At 55.1% G+C, this 16,045-nt stretch overlaps 1 protein-coding gene across 7 annotated transcripts in view; it reads left to right on the top strand.

Annotated features, from left to right (window-relative positions):
- The window catches only part of IGSF9B (immunoglobulin superfamily member 9B), a 50,534-nt gene that overhangs the window by 20,699 nt on the left and 13,790 nt on the right, over positions 1 to 16,045 (top strand). For 2 of the 7 annotated variants that reach the window (XM_050983496.1, XM_050983494.1), the window contains 7 exons: positions 192 to 303; positions 3,031 to 3,206; positions 3,795 to 4,021; positions 4,860 to 4,944; positions 6,222 to 6,383; positions 7,110 to 7,155; positions 8,476 to 10,107. In XM_050983496.1, the coding sequence (XP_050839453.1) occupies positions 192 to 303; positions 3,031 to 3,206; positions 3,795 to 4,021; positions 4,860 to 4,944; positions 6,222 to 6,383; positions 7,110 to 7,155; positions 8,476 to 10,107 (2,440 nt within the window). Of the gene's footprint in view, positions 1 to 191; positions 316 to 3,030; positions 3,207 to 3,794; positions 4,022 to 4,859; positions 4,945 to 6,221; positions 6,384 to 7,109; positions 7,156 to 8,475; positions 10,108 to 10,473; positions 10,800 to 11,621; positions 11,668 to 16,045 lie in introns of all 7 variants that reach the window. The other 5 variants (XM_050983495.1, XM_018923755.3, XR_007779456.1 and 2 more) reach the window with 4 other exon arrangements.

Here is a 16,045-nt window from a genome sequence, read left to right as displayed (position 1 = left end):
AAATGTTATTTCCTGGTGGAGTTGCCTTTCTCTCTGCTGTTACTTTGGCCACCTGTCCTGCTGCCATTTCCAGCAGAAATGGCCTTGACCATTGGCTTGGTGCAAGAGGAGTCCCCTCGGACCGTGGCTTGGGAGAAGACCCCTTCCAGCCCTGGTGCTGCTCCCCTCTAAGCTGTCCCCTCTCTCTGCAGGGACAAGCCCTCACGCCCCGACCAGCGTGCACGTCGTGGCCGCCATGACCTCAGCCAATGTCTCCTGGGAGCCCGGCTATGACGGTGGATACGAGCAGACTTTCTCAGTTTGGTACGGCCCTCTGTGAGTCATCCTGGCATGCTTTGCTCTCTGCTTCTTTTCCTTCCTAGCCGACCCGAGCTTCGAGCAGCCGGGGGGAGGAGGGTGGGGAGGGTGGTGTGCCCAGCTCTGTGCCCGTGGGTCTTACAGGGCTGAGCTCCCTGGGGGCTCCTTGAAGAGATGGGTGGTGGTGGTGGGGGGGGGATCGTGCAGTTCCTGTATTTCCTCTCCCTTCTGTGCTGGCCACTGCCTCCGTCTGCCCCAGCAGGTTTTACTCTGCTTGTGGTACACAGGAGATGCTTTGCATTCGTGTAGCTGTGCCTCTGGCATCTAATTTCAAGATAAACTGTTTATGAGGCTTAACAGGCAGGGAGAGGATGGAAAATGCAACCTTTAGAGAGTGTGTCCTGGAAGAGCTGTGACTAAGCAGAAATGTTCTCTCCTTGCTCTGTGGCTCCCTGGAGGTGGTTAAATCCCAGCTGAGATCATGACCAGCCACTGTGAGATCCTGGCACTGAGGCTTTGCTCCCATAGCTCCTGTGTTCCCCAGCACCCAGGTGCATCCCACCTTCCTGCAGCAGGGCCAGGCTCAGCCCTGTGCTTTTCCCCTGGGGCAGGGGAGGGAGAAATGTAGCTGCAGCAAGGCTGGGGTTTACTTTGGGCCCTGCTGTTGTCATCTTCTTCTAAAGAATCGACCTTGGAAATGTGGAGGGGGTGATGTGTTCCCTTTCCAGGCTTGGGCTGGCATTCTTCAGCCTTTCCTCTCGCTCTCTCATTCTTTCCTTGCCTTAATTTGCCCTGATGGAGGCTGCTGATAGAGAGGAGAGAGGGAGACGCTGCCTGTAATGATTTCTGCTCTGCTCCTGCCTGGGGCTGGGCTGTCTGTCTGGAGATGGAAAGAAGGAATGGATTGAATGGAGAGGGGGAAAATGAGGGAGCAAGCTGAGCAGTGCAGACCTTGCTTTGACGAAAATGTCCTTGGGAAGGAGTGGTTAAACCTCTCTGCTCTGGCTGCATCAGCAGCTGCTGCTGCTCTTGCTCTGCAAGCTACTCTCGGATTCCTGCCTCCTCGTGGCTCTTCCAGACTCCACAGGGAGAGAGCAGCAAGCAGGGAAGGGTGTTTGCACCAAGCTTGCATTAAGGAATTCACAGGGAGCTCTGGGGACTTTGGATAGGGAGGCAGTGACCTGTCTTGCCCTGACCCTAGGGTGTGATCCCTTGGGGATGTGCTGTTCCCTGGGCCCAGGGATCTGGGGCACAGCTGGCTCATGTTGTGCCATCCAGAGTGCCATCCATGTGCTTTCCTCCCTGCTGTGGCTGTGGGAATCTCAAGAAAAACATGGCTCCATTTTCTCTGGATTCATGCTCTCCTCCTGCCTCTGTCGTTTTTGAGGCTGGAAGTGCAAACCCCTCTCCCCAGGGTGGCCAGGGCCAGCACAGCATTCCAGCTGCACCACCTCCTCCCTCAGCAAGGGGGTTCTCCCAGTTCAGTGCTGCATTTATCCCCTGCTTTCCCCACCCTCAGCCCCTCTCTCCTGTGTCCCTGCCCACAGCAGTGCTGGAATGGAGGGATGTGAGGGCTGAGGGATTAAACACAGCAGGGAAACCTGCCCAGGAGAGGGGCAGCCCTGCTGCCCTCCTGCCTCTGCCACGGTGGTGGGAGATGCTGGGATCTGCAGTCCCAGCTGGAGCTGCAGTGATCCAGAGGCTTTCCCTGGGTTTGGCAGAGGCACACAGCACATGCATGGCTCTCCACTGACCTGCTCGTTTCCATGGCTTGCTGCTGCTTCTCTGCCTCACTTTCTGCTCCCTGGACAGCAGCAGTATTTCTCTTTCCTCCATCTTTTCCTGCTGGGTGGATTCACCTGGCTGTGTGCTGGTAACTGCAGATGTGCCCTCTTACCTGTGCAGGACAGATCATCTGCACCAATCCTTCCCAAATTTTCCATGACACCACCAAAACCTGCAGCTGAGGGCTCAGACTCCCTAAAACATCTTTCTAACAGGAGCACCTGTACTTGCAGTATTGTAGTGGTGCTGCTTTGGGATGTGGGATCCTGGTGGGATTAATGGCTTGTGGAGGTGGCTGCATGGGTGGCACTGGGATAGCTCTGGGAGCATTTTTCACCCTGGGGTTGTGGTTAGACCCCAGCAGAAAGGTTCTGTCCTGCACTCCCTGCCAGTGCCTCTGCTGCTCTGCCGAACCCTGAGCGGTGCCCCAGGCGGTGCTGGCAGCCCCCGACTTGTGCAAATGTGGCAGAGAAGGGGATTTAGTTAACTGTCTCTTGTGGGATGGCATGTACAGGGCTACAGCTGAGGGAGAACTTGGCTCTGGCTCAGGAGATGTCGAGGTATAAATGGGAACAGGGCCTGTCTCCTGCGTCAGCCGTTCCCTTTGCAGCACTCACCAAAATGCTCCAGCTCCCACTTTTGCCCATGGGAATCTGGTGGAGATCACGTCAGAGCGGGGCTGTTGGCACTGCTGTTATCCCTGACCCAGCTCAGGGCAGAGGGGAGAGCTCGTGGCAGTGCCCCTGAGAGCTGGTGGGACACCAGGGGTTGGTATCCTCTGCCAGCTCGTGGGTGGCGAGTGGCTGCCCCATGTCCATCCACATCACTGCTGTCAAACAGAACCATTGCTCAGGAAAGCTCCATTTTTGCATAAGAGGTTAATGCTGCCTCTTTGTCCTCCCTGTCAAAGACACCTTCCTCTGAGGATGCTCCCTTTTCTCTTGGCAGGATGAAGAGAGCCCAGTTTGGACCCCATGACTGGCTGTCTCTCCCTGTGCCAGCTGGTTCCAGCTGGCTGCTGGTGGATACCTTGGAACCAGAGACTGCCTACCAGTTCAGTGTCTTGGCTCAAAACAAGCTGGGCACCAGCTCCTTCAGTGAGGTGGTCACTGTGAACACTCTAGGTAGGTCCTCCTTGGGAACAGGGCAGGGTTGGGAAGGGATCTGGGAGCTCTGTGGGGAGAAGGGGCCCTTTGCCTTCTCCATGTTTCCAGTCTGTTGGAGATGGAGATGAACATCATCAGCAATAGTTTCCAGCCACGTAGGGGATAGTTTGCAGAGGGTCCTGGATGAAGCTTGCAGATTTTGCTGGATGCATGAGGCTCTGGAAGGCTTGTCCTGAGACAGCATGGGGGAGCTGTACTGTGCCAGTCACCTTTCAGATCTTCCTTCAGTTCAGCTGGGATCAGGAGGTATTAATAGAGCACGAGATCACTTGGTGCAGCTCAGAGCCTTTTGGGCTCTCAGGTGGAGGTGGGAGGAAGCAGGAAGGCCTGGAGTCATGGCCTCATTAGTCCAGTGCCTTTTGAAAATCCACTTTTCTATTTCTGTGGTAAGAGACCAGACTCCCAGGACGTTCCTTAAACTCCTGGAATGTGGGAGCAGCCACAGTGGTCCTTCTGCTGCTGCTGGAGGCACGGGTGGAAGAGGATCTCCTGTGCTTGCCCTGCCCCAACTCAAAGGTGTCCCTGTCCCTTCTGCTCTGTCCCCAGCATTCCCTGTAACAACTCCAGAGCCTCTGGTGTTGGTTACCCCACCGAGGTGCCTAACAGCCAACCGGACACAGCAAGGCGTCCTCCTGTCGTGGCTCCCTCCTGCCAACCACAGCTTCCCCATCGACCGCTACATCATGGAATTCCGTGTGGCAGAGAAGTGGGAGATCCTGGATGATGGCATCCCGGGCTCTGAGAGCGAGTTCTTTGCCAAGGACTTGTCCCAGGTGAGCAGGGGCTGGCTGCCCTCACCAAGCCCAGCTCAATGATCTTTTCCAGCCTTCGTGGTTCTGTGATAATATTGCACCATCTGCTGCAGCTCCAGGGAAGTTTTGGAGTGGCACAATCAAGGAGCTGGGCAAGTGTTGGAAAAGATAGAACATTTTAATAATTTTAGTTAATGGTGTTAAGTAATCACAATCAATATACATATAAATGATAAATAGTGTGTTACCTCAATTACTCTTAGCGAGCCTTTGTATAAAGTTGTTTTAAGCTCCTTTTGTAGGAACACAGCTTGAGAAAATGACTGAGACTTAAAAGTTTTGATAAAGTCGCTCTGAATGCTTCAATGAACAAAGCCTGGGAGAGAAGGATATGTTGTTGAGGTTGGAATGTAGGATTTATGGACCACAAGGACATTTTTCAGAAACCAGAAGCTAAAGAGACTAACAAAGTCTCAGTATACATTAGAAAGTCCCTACTGGAGGAAAAATATACTAAAAATAGGCACTAATTAGCACAAGAAGCGAGAAATCAATAACCAATAGAGGATAGAGTATGAATTAATGAAAGAGAATTGTGTAATTTAGAACCAACGAACAATAATTTTTGTTTGATGAAGACGTATAAATAGATTAAAAAGTTTTGTATCTGTGTCTGGGTGGAGGCCAGAATTTCGGTTGGCTGCACAAAATGGCCACACAACCCCTGGGCAAGGATAAAAGCCTGACTTGCTAACATTTAAAAGGTGTTGTTAGAGGGTTTTGTGGGGATGTTGGAGGTTCTGGAAAGACGAGGCTGGAGGCTGTGTGGGGGCCCTGACAGGTGTGTTTGGTGTTGCAGGACACCTGGTACGAGTTCCGCGTGCTGGCGGTCATGCAGGATCTCATCAGCGAACCCAGCAACGTCGCTGGCGTGTCCAGCACAGGTGAGGGCTGGCTCCTCTCCTCCCCGCTGCTGTGGGGCTGTGAGCTGGGCTGAGGGAGGGGTGCAGGGCTGTCCTGGGTGTGCTGAGCTGACCCCAGGCTGCCCCGATGGGAGCAGATGAGGACAAATCCCCGGAGCACCGCAGAGCCCAGCCCGCCCCGGCTCTGCAGTGAGCCTGGAGAACAAAGCTCCGAGCGGGCACTGGCACAGCCGGGGAGCGGGAATGAAAGGTGGAGAGAGGGAAACGCAGCACTGCAGTGCAGAGTCCACAGGGAAAAGAGCTTTGCAAGCAGGGAGACCGCAACGTGCTGCAGTTGGTGCCTGTTCCCTCTGCACATGCAGCGCTGAGAATGCTCCTCGAGCCAGGGGCAGGCGGAGGAGGGTTGTGATGGCGCTGGGGAAGGCGAGGGCAGCAGGAAGGGATGGGGATGCGGCGAGCCCGGATTTTCTGGCTTTCGTGGAAAAGCCGGCTCGGCTGTGCTGCGATGCCGCGGTCTCTCTCTGCCCCCAAGTGGTGCCGGTGTGGTGAGGAGAGCTTGCTGCAGACTCCCTGCTCGCTGCCCTTGCTCCTCACGCCCAGGTTTTTCTGATGGGGTTTGGCAGGTGCCCGGCCCCAGGCAGCTGCTCTGCCAGGCTGAAAGCCCGGGCTCCGTGGGGGAATGCGTTGATGCTGGATATGGCACACGGCAGGAGCACCGAGGTGTGCAGGGTGCACATCTGCACGTGCCCACAGCTGAGGTCTGCTGGGGCTTCCCACGTGCTCCTGGTGAGCAAAGGGTTTGCAGCCCAGTTTTCATTGGAACGCTGAAATGAAGCCCTGACAAAGAGGTTGAAATGCCATGTGCTGCTGCAGCAGGTTATTCAGCTAGGAGGTGACTGCAGGTTTGCTGCAGTTGTGTGTGTTTAGACATAAATGTGTATTTGTTTGGTGTGGAAGCTTCTTCCCTGGGTGTCCACCAGCTAACACAGAAAGGTTTATCAGGTTGGTTTGGGCAATCTCATCTAGATGAAGATGTCCCTGCTTATTGCAGCGGAGTTGGACTAGACAGCCTTAAACAGCCCTTTCCAACCCAAGCTATCTTATGATTCTGTGATTTGGTGTGAGGTCACCAAATATCTTGGCCCTGAAGCAGCGCTGATTGCTCTCCCTGGGCAGGCTGGCTTGGAAGCAGGGTCTTTACAGAGATTATCATTCCTGGAGACTGTCATTGCCTCCACGCTGTGGCAGCTCCCTGGGGGAGGCAGCAGGTGTAACAGTGAACTGTGTTTTTTCCCCAGATGTTTTTCCTCAGCCTGACCTGACGGACGAGGGCCTAGCCCGCCCGGTGCTGGCTGGCATCGTTGCCACCATCTGCTTCCTGGCTGCTGCCATCCTCTTCAGCACACTCGCCGCCTGCTTCGTCAACAAGCAACGCAAACGCAAGCTCAAGCGCAAGAAAGGTGAGTGAATTCCCAGTGTGCTTCCTCCCTCCTTCCTGTCTCCCCCTCGTTTCTGCCCCCTGGTTGTGTTGTGGTCGTAACCTTCTTCCCTGTCTGTCTCTTCTTCGTCCGTGCGCGTCCTCAGGTGAAGCCCTGACTTCCTCCCTCGGCTGTGCCTGAAAGCGCCCGTGGTCGGGAGCGGGAGAGGCAGGGTGGGTGAAGAGGCACCAGAGAAACTAGCCTGGGAATTCCGAGGGAGCTCTCCCACGTGGTGATAACTCCTAGAGCTGGGGGGTTAGGCTGGGCTGTCCTCTGGGATGCAGATGGGTGGCACCGCTCACCTGCTCCAGGTTCCCCCTGGAGCTGGGCTCTAGAGCTTGCTCCCAGCCTGGAGTGGGCAGTGCTGGGCTAGAGAAGATCCCAAAGGAGACCCTGCTGCTCTGCTTCCCAAAAGCTGGGACTGCAGCCTCCATGCAGGAGTGGCTGGTAGGGCAAAGGGCGGCTGGGGAGCTGGAGAGGGCAGGGAAGTGGCTCCGTCTCCTTCAGCCTGTGGGGCTGTGACAGCAGGACTGGCAGGACCCTGTGACGGGAGCTGTTTGTTGTCAGCAACCATTAAAGCACTGGAGCAATGAAACCTTGGCCTCTTGTTGAGTGTCTTTTGTTGTCGTGATGTTGAGTGTGTCTTGTCTCTGTCGTGTTGCGCCTCCTCAGCGTTCTCTCTTCTTTCCCCTTTTTATTCTCTTCCAGACCCTCCTCTCTCGATAACCCACTGCAGGAAGAGTTTGGAGTCCCCGTAAGTATCTGTCTTAGCTGTGGCACCAGGCTGTGGGGTCTTCAAGGTGCCTCCCTCCTACAGTCATTGCAAAGCTCAGATGGAAATGTCTCATCCTTATTTGGTTGCTCCTGATGAGTTGGTTTTGAGTGTCCCCTGAGCTTTTGGGAACACAGCAGTTCACAAGAGACAAATGGGCTTTGGAGCAGGAAGCACCAGGGACAAATGCAGCAAACTGAGCTAAGAGATGACCCTGCTGGATCTGTGAACGTTTTCCAAAGCTGGAGTTGGCTGATGGAACTCAATTCCACACCAGTTGGAAGGGGCTCCTTAGGACAAGAACTAGCCTGCTGCATATGGAGTCCTTCCTGCCAGCTCAGTGTAGTTTTTGAGTCATTCTCTGTTGGCTCTTTTATTCTTGGGAAATTCATCTTTTCTCCTGAAGAGTTCCCTGCTGAAGCCTCTTTCCACATGTACCCAAAGGTGGTGGATTGTGGTGCTGCAGAAGCCACAGCTCCTTTCAGAGCCCGTCAAAAGTATGTGTAGCTGCAAATCAGCAGGAGCATCTTTCCGGTGGGAGTGCAAGAGTCTGGGATGTGGACACCTCATTCTTTGGCTCCTCGAAAAATGTTGGAAAATGTCCTGGTGCCGGTGGATCTGAATCTTACTAGTTTTCAATTCATCCACTGCTCTGAAATAACCTGTACTCTCTGTTGGATCTGCTGTCTTTTACCACTCAATCCTCTTTGTCCTAGGCTCTCTGGATAGGGATGAGGGAGCTATCCTGGTGCTCTCTGCCTTTTGAGGTGCTCATCCTAAAATTCGAGTGTTGATAATGGGAGAAAGAGTTGGTCTGAAATGATCCATCAGCATCTCCAAGTGAGATGCTGAGTTCTGTGGGAGGGAACATTTGCCTGATGTCCCTCTTCTCAGGGCCTTTCCTGGGCATGGATGGCTCAGGTGGACATAGGAAAGCCCAGAAGGACTTGGAAGCGAGCTCTGGATGTGTCTTCTTTCCCTGTGGGGCTGTGGAGCTTGTTGCAAGGTCTTGGTGGAGCTTGTTGTGAGGTGTTGGGGTGTTGGTGGAGCTTATTGCAAGGTGTTGGTGTGAGCTTTCAGCCCCGAGTGTTCCGAGCTGCCCTCCCAAGGGGCAGGGATGCTGTGCACTGCTGCTGGTGGGACTCTGCCATCCTGGTTAGCCCCTGCCAATTTCTCCCAGAGGTTCCTCTGAGAGCTGGTAGCACTTTGTTTCCTGGATCCAGAATTGTTCTTCTGGGCAGGAAGGGCTCCTTTCCGCCCCAGGTGACGTCCCCTCTCTCGGTTTTTCTCCCTGTGGTCCAGGTTGTCTTCCGGCAAGGTGAGTCCCGAGAGCATCCGCACGCTCCGTCCCCCCTCGGAGTCCTCTGACGACCAGGGCCCTCAGGCCAAGCGGATGCTGAGCCCCACCAAGGAGAAGGAGCTCTCTCTTTACAAGAAGACCAAACGAGCCATCAGCAGCAAGAAGTACAGCGTCTCCAAGGCGGAGGCCGAAGCTGAGGCCACCACTCCGATCGAGCTCATCAGCCGCGGGCCGGACGGACGTTTCGTCATGGACCCAGCGGAGATGGAGCCCTCCCTAAAGACACGGCGGATCGAGGGCTTCCCCTTCGTGGAGGAGACGGACATGTACCCCGAGTTCAGGCAGTCAGACGAGGAGAACGACGACCCCGTCGTCCCCGCCTCTGTGACCGCCCTGAAAGCCCAGCTCACCCCTCTCTCCTCCAGCCAGGAGTCCTACCTTCAGCCACCAGCATACAGCCCCCGGTTCCACCGGGCGCTGGAGGGTCCTGGCGCCCTGCAGGCCACCGGCCAGGCCCGCCCGCCAGCCCCCCGGGCTTTCCACCACCAGTTTTACGGTTACCTCAGCAGCAGCAGCCCCGGGGAGGTGGACCCGCCGCCCTTCTACATGCCAGAAGTCAGCCCGCTGAGCTCAGTCATGTCCTCCCCACCGCTGCCCCCCGAGGGGCCCTTCGGACACCCCACCATCCCTGAGGAGAATGGGGAGAATGCCTCCAACAGCACGCTGCCCCTGGCCCAGACCCCCACGGGGGGCCGGTCCCCCGAGCCCTGGGGCAGGGCCGAGTTCCCCTTTGGCAGCCTGGAGCTGGCCCCTGCACCGTTCCCCCACCAGCTCCAGCCCTGTGAGGCGGCCGAGGGCTCCCAGCCCACGGGCTGCCTTCCTCGGGGGCCACCACCCTCCTCCCTTCAGGTGGTCCCCGCATCCTACTCGGGCATCCTGCCCCTGGAGGCACCAAAGAGCTGGACCGGCAAGTCACCGGGCAGGGGTCAATCCTCCGTGCCCACTACCACCAAGTGGCAGGACAAACCTATGCAACCCATGGGATGTCAAGGGCAGCTAAGACATACCAGCCAAGGTATGGGCATACCCGTGTTGCCTTACCACGAACCGTCCGAGCCCGGCGGCCCCAGCGGCACAAGCACATTTAGCCTGGACACCAGGTGGTACGAGCCCCAACCCCGACCTCGGCCCAGCCCTCGGCAGGTCAGGAGGGCTGAGCCCAGTTTACATCAGGTGGTGCTACAACCTTCAAGGCTTTCTCCTCTGACCCAAAGTCCCCTGAGCTCCCGCAACAGCTCCCCGGAGCTGACTGCCCGCGCCCGGCCCCGCCCGGGGCTCATCCAGCAGGCAGAGGTGTCGGAGATCACGCTGCAGCCGCCCGCGGCCGTCAGCTTCTCCCGCAAATCCACGCCATCCTCCACGGGATCTCCGGCGCCGAGCAGCCGTGGGGACAGCCCCAGCTTCCGACCTACCACCGCCTTCACCCCCGTGGGCACTGGCTTCTCCAACTCCCAGGGCTCCTCCCTGCCCGTGGACACCATGGATGTTTTCGGAGACATCCCTTCTCCAAGGAGGGCTGGCGAGGAGATTCTCCAACCGGAGCCGACATCCACCACCACGGTAGCCGCCACAGGGTAAGTGCGTGAGCCCCGTGGTGACCCCCCCCAGCCCCTTCCTGGCTTCCCCCACCCTGCCTTACCCGCTCCCTCTGACTCCCTCCCTGCCATCACCATCCCAACTGGTAGGGTCTCTCTGGGCACGCTGCAGCATCCCTTTTGGAGACGGCGTCCCGCGGGCTTTGCTAGGCAGAGGCTGGTGCCACGGGCACGGGTTGCATGGCCGCCGCCCGAGAGCGCGGGGTTTTAGGCAGGCGACCTTCCCAGTCCCTTGGGAATCTGGGAGCGCCGTGACTCGGGCTACGGGCCGTCTACCAGGTGTACAAAGACCTGGCTCGCTTAGGTAAGTGTCCTGGTGTCACTGGAGGTTGTTTCCTCTTCTAGCTGCTGGCTCTTGGCTTTCTTCGAACGTTAGGGCCGCCGCCGCCGCGCCTCTGTCTTCCTCCTCTTCCTTCCCGCGGAGTCTAGAGAGCTTTAATGCATGACAGAAACAGCTATCACGGTCACCGCCCCACCTGCAAAAGGGATGCTGCAGCCCCAGGACGCGGGCAGGGAGAGATCAAGGACTTAGCCACACCAGCAGCATGTCAGGAGAGGAGAAAAAATAAAAATAAACTAAGCCCAGCGGAGATCGGGAGGCTGCCGGCACGCTCAGATCCTGCCCTAAAGAGGGATGTGGCTGCACTAGACAGTAGCGGCTGGTTTTCCAGGTACCAGGGTTGCTCCAGGCAAAAGCGTCTCTCTCTCTCTCTCTCTCTCCCTCTCTTTCTCTCTTTCTCTCTCTCTCTCTATTTCTCCTCTTTCCTTCCGTCTTTCACAGCACCTTAGACCCCGTAGCCGTGCTTTCGTCCCATCCTTTCGTCTTGCTTCATTCTGGCTTCTTGTCTGGTGGGGTCGAGCCCCCTCCTCCGGCTTGTGGCAGAGAGGAGTCGGGGGCCGGGGCTCCCGGCCCCGCGGAGCCGGCGCGGTCGGAGGCGTTCGGAGGAGAGGCTGTGTTCTGGGGAGGGGGGAGGCAGCGTTTCACCCCACAGTGCCCTCCGCATTTCACTCCCGCCCTCTGGTACCTGGAAGCGTTATGGCCTTAGCAAATCCCTCCGGCACTGAACGGAAGGAAGGAGGGCTCAGGGGAGAGAGGATGGGGAGGGAGAGCAGCTGGATGAGCCTGAAATGACTTCTGTGTGCCTCTGGAAAACCCAGCTACGGAGCGATGCAGTCAGGGATATAGTCAAAGGTCCATGTGTCTAGCAGGGCATGCCAAGGAGAGCCAGCTCCAGGACAGAGCCGTGTTAGAGCAGCACTGTTGTCCGTGCTTTTATGCAGTGTATCCATTCGCTTTGTTGATTATCGTTTTTGTTTCTTCTTTTCCTTTCTCTTCTGTTTCTTTCCCCCTTTCTTCTCCAGCCTCGTTTCGTTTGTGTTTCAGTTTGGTTTCTTTCCCTCCTTTTTCCTTTGGAGTTGTTGACGTGCTGATGTGTTGCGGAGCTCGGCTCCTTGCGGGTGTTGATAACTGCTTTGTTTTTGATTAATCTCAGCTATCTGGGCAGTGTTGTCGAGACAAGCTTCTCCTCAGCTCAATAGGTAAGGGTGATCCATGTCCGAAAGGATGGTGTGGGTGCTGTGGAGGGTGGCCGGGAGCGGGGCATGACAGGGGACACGGAAGGGGCTTTTCCAATACCATCTCTTCCTTTAAAGGGGAATAAGGAATGTGAAAACACTAGGAAACACTTCTGGACGCACAGTCTCTGTGGCTTTTGGGTTTCCCCTCCCAGCAGCACACGCTGCTCCCCTGCCTTCAGGGCTGGGGCTTGGGATGAGCCGAGCTGCCGTCTCCCTGGGCCACCCTTCCTTTCCTGGGAGGTGGTGACACACGTGGCACTTTTGGCCCTGACAGGGTGCACGAGGCTTGTGTGGTGTTAGGGAGGTGTGTGTTGAGGTGGGGTTGTCCTGGATGATCCAAACCAGGAGGAAACCACAGCCACCCCCTCAAGCCAGGAAAAACAGCCACCTCTGGAGCTGCCAGCTGCAGACAGCGTGCTCAGAGTGGGCTCCAAAAATCAGTCTCCAGCTGCAGTCCAGCACGTGGAGAATTTTGTTTCCAGCAGTATCTGGATTTGTTTTCTTTTTCCCAAGTCTCCTCAATCACAGAAAATGGGAAAAGTCTTTCTCCCAAGATGGATTGTATGCTTGGCAGCAGCAGAACTATGGTCTCAGGCTGCCAGAAAGGTATTTTTTTCTTCCCATTACAGGTATAGTAATGGGAAAATCCTTCCAATACCTGAAATTCTCCTTGGAGAAATCTTTAACTTCTTCTGACCCAGCTGTAATTAATCTGCCCTAAGCAGATCTTGAAAGACTTCCAAAAAAATTCCTCCTGGGCTGCCATCATGGGGCTGGTTTCCTAGATAGCCATGGGCATTTCTGGAACTTGGATGGAGTAATCTGGAGATGGTTTTCAGACCTTAGAAGCAGAAGAATATCACGAAAGCTGCCAAATCCAGATGGGATAATAGTAATTTGTGACCCAGGGGATTGGCAGCACTGACCTGTTTGGCTATCAGCCAGGCTGTTGTGAAAGCAGAGATGAGAATATAGATGGGCCTGTTTCTAAGGGCATGGCCATACCCAAACTTCCTTAGGACAGGTCTTACAAAAGGTTAAGTTTTTCTGCCTTGGTTGGGAAGAGTCAAGGTCCTGGATGATTCTCTCCAGCAGCCTGAGAAGCCTTGTTGGGCTGGCAAAGAGCCTCATGAGAGAGAGGTGGGATGCCTAGAGAAATCAGGGAGACGTTTCCAGGAGAGGGGGGCTCCTCCAGCTGACCTGAAGGGTTGTCCTGGGGTGGGGAGAGCAGGACTGGCAAGGAGGGGATGTTGGATGTGTGTGCTCCATGGAGGAGCCATCCTCTTGACATGACAAAACCCATCCTGTTTGAGCCTCCAAATCTCTTGAGCACTTGGCTGCCTTCTCCTTCCGTTTTTCCTTGCTGATCCTAGAGCGGGGCATCCTATGAGGAGCAAAGCTGGCACCAAGCCTTGGTGAGATCTGGGCTGTGCCAGGCTTTTTGGGAAATAGGGAAGCCCTCAGAGAGGATGTGGCTGTTTGTTCTTGCTCTGTGGCACTTCCCTGCTCTGGCAGCATTAGGGACACGAGCAGACATGGCTTTAGCACAGCAGAGGTGAGTCCAGACTTGTGTCTGAGTTTGGTGTGGCTCTTGCCCAGATCCTGGCTGGCTCCAGTGCTGGCTGCCGTGGGCTGATGGATTTTGAGGAGCAGGGTGACACTGCCCAGCAGGGTGACAGTGGCCGTGTGTCCTACTCCAGGGTGCTGCTGGGAGCAGCAGTCACAGGGGCAACTCCAGAGTCATTATCCCCAGAAAGGGGAAACCAGAAGAATAAATCTCACTTCAATAAGCGAGGAATCCCGTAGAGAGCCCAGCCGAGTAATTTCTTGATGATTTGGGGGTCATAAAATTGTCAGTGCATGCAGAGCAGAGGGATTTTATACCAGACCAGCCAGATTTCTCTATTGCAACGTTAGAAGCTGAGAGAAGGAGAGGCAGCAGATGAGCCCCCTGCTGCAGCATGGTGGCTTTTGCTAGGTGAAGCTGAGGTAGTTTTTATGAACGGGCAGGGATAAATGATGCAGTTACTGAGCCAGCACGAGGAGTTCTCCCACCGTCTTCTCTCGGGATGCAGCACGCATCTTGGAACAGGGAAAAGGGCGCTGTTGTCTCCCTGCAGAGGGAAACCCAAAAACCACAGACAAGGCACCAAGCTCCCCTGCTCCTCGGCACGGCAGCCTGCCCTGGATGGCCTCCCCAGGCCCCCCTCGCCAGGGCAGTACTGCCAGTGCTGGGAGCTGGGGGGCTTGGCAGTGGCGTAGCGTTGAGTGACCAAGGGACGTCGGCGCCAGGCGTGCGGGAGGAGCAGCTGCCCTCGCTCCCCGCTTGAAAGAAAACAGGTTCCCCTTTAAAGACTGTCCATGTGCTGATCCTCTGCATGTGTTCCATGCCTCCTTCCGCTTGGAGAAGTTGTGAGTCCGCTTGTCTGAGTGCGTTTTTCTTTTCTTTCTTTATTATTATTATTATTATTATTATTATTGTTACTTTACTTTTCTTTTCAGTATCTTTAATTTCCTTATATATTTTCTCACTCCTGTTTTTCATTTATCTTCCTCTCTCCCCTCCCCTTCCCCATGACTGTATCCCCCTCTTCCTGTCCAGCCCAGCCCCGTTTCCCTCGCCTTCTCTCCTCTCCGTCAGCATGGTGGTGAAGTCCGTTGTGTAGATGAGTTGTGGTGTCTGCAGACCTGTAGAAGGGCACCCCTTCTCTGGTGTGCTCCCTGCTGTGACCAGCCCCTTCCTCCCTCCCTCCTGGCGGTGCCTTGGCAGCAGCAGCAGCCCTGGCCTGGGGCTGTCACCGCAGTGTTTCTCTGGCACCTCTTGTGCTGAAGGATCCCAAGCGTGCCGGGATGGAGGCAGCAGCCTCGGAGCAGAGTGGGAATTCTGACTTGCAGGAGCCTCGTGTAGAACTGAGCTCTTCATGTGAGGAGGATGAAGGGTTGAAGGACACAGTGGGCTCCTTTCAAGTGGATGCTCTACTTCATCCAAGTGGATGCTCTAACATGCCCAAACTATTCCTGGATGTCAATGTCTTGGCTCGAGGAGAGGAGGAGACAGGGAGTGTGTGTTGAGATCTCCATGAGGTTAAATATATATAAATATATCTATAATATCCTTGAATCTCCTGCACCTTTCCTTTATGTGGGTTCCCTTTTGAGTGGATGATTTCAGGGGTCTTCTCCCCTATATCTTTGCTTCGTACATGGAAGGACATTTGAAGAAGAGCAGCTGTGATGTGTGTTGGGCTGGATACTTCTCCTTTACTTCCTTTTCCTGTCTTGGGACTCTTGGAGGTCCTTCAGTACCTTTGTGGCCTCTCCAGTACCTCCCAGTCCTTGCAGTCCAGACATTTGCTCATGCAGAAGGGTTTTCCTTTGAAGACTTGAGGAAAACTGCTGCTCCAGGTGTTGGTGGTGCCTCGCAGAAGGTGCCAGGAGTTCACGTGGGCTTCTCAAAGCTCCTTTGCTTGGCTCTATGCTGAAGTTTCCAGAAGAAGTTCGCCCACCTCCCTGAACATCTCATCTGTTGGTATTCAAGAACTCCTTCATGTGTGGGCAGCTGCCCAATATGTGAACTCTGGGGGCACGAAGAGGCTTTTGGCTGAGCTTAAAATGAAAATTAATTTGGAAGAATTGGCGCCCTTTGAAGAGATAAAGGGTGGGTAGAGCAGATAAAATTTGGCTGCTGAGTAGCATCATTTTGTCCTCTGTATCTCTTCCTTGCCAGAGGTCAGACAGTATTTATGGTGACACATGGGTTCAGTGCACTCACTGTTTATGTTTGTGTGTATAAATACGAGTTCAATTACGGAGAACTAGTGGAAATGAGCTTCAGGCAATTTCCTCATAATCCCTCATGTAAATCTGTTTAATTTTGTCAGCATGCCACGACAGCTTCTTCTTAGAAAGAAAAAAGAGTGGAAAGAGCAAGAGACTTTTACAGGCTGAGCTTTAATAACAGAGGCAAAAGCTGTCTGGGTGGTGGGAAGAGGTGGTAGAAGGCAGGTGCTGGTGGGCAGGATGGTGGCAGGATCACCGAGCTCGGTGCTGTCCAGGGCTTGGCACACCTGAACTCTGTGTGCGATGGAGCTGGAGCAGCTGAAGTCACCATTATCCAAGCACCTGCAGAAATGCAGCTCATGTGCACCCCACAGAATGCTGGCTATAAGTGGGAAAAGCCTGTCATTGGCCATTCAAGCAGGAATTGCTGTGGGGAATGCCATGCTGTGACCTGTGGGTCACTGTGGTCCTACCTTCAGCCAGCATGGTTGAAGCTCAGTTGGTTCAGCTCAGAGGGTAGAGCTGCTGCTGGCAGCATCTCTCACAAGAGGCTGATCGC

This window comes from Serinus canaria, chromosome 24 (genome assembly GCF_022539315.1).
Source record: "Serinus canaria isolate serCan28SL12 chromosome 24, serCan2020, whole genome shotgun sequence".
NCBI lineage: Eukaryota > Metazoa > Chordata > Aves > Passeriformes > Fringillidae > Serinus > Serinus canaria.
This window is presented reverse-complemented; position numbering and strand designations above follow the sequence as displayed.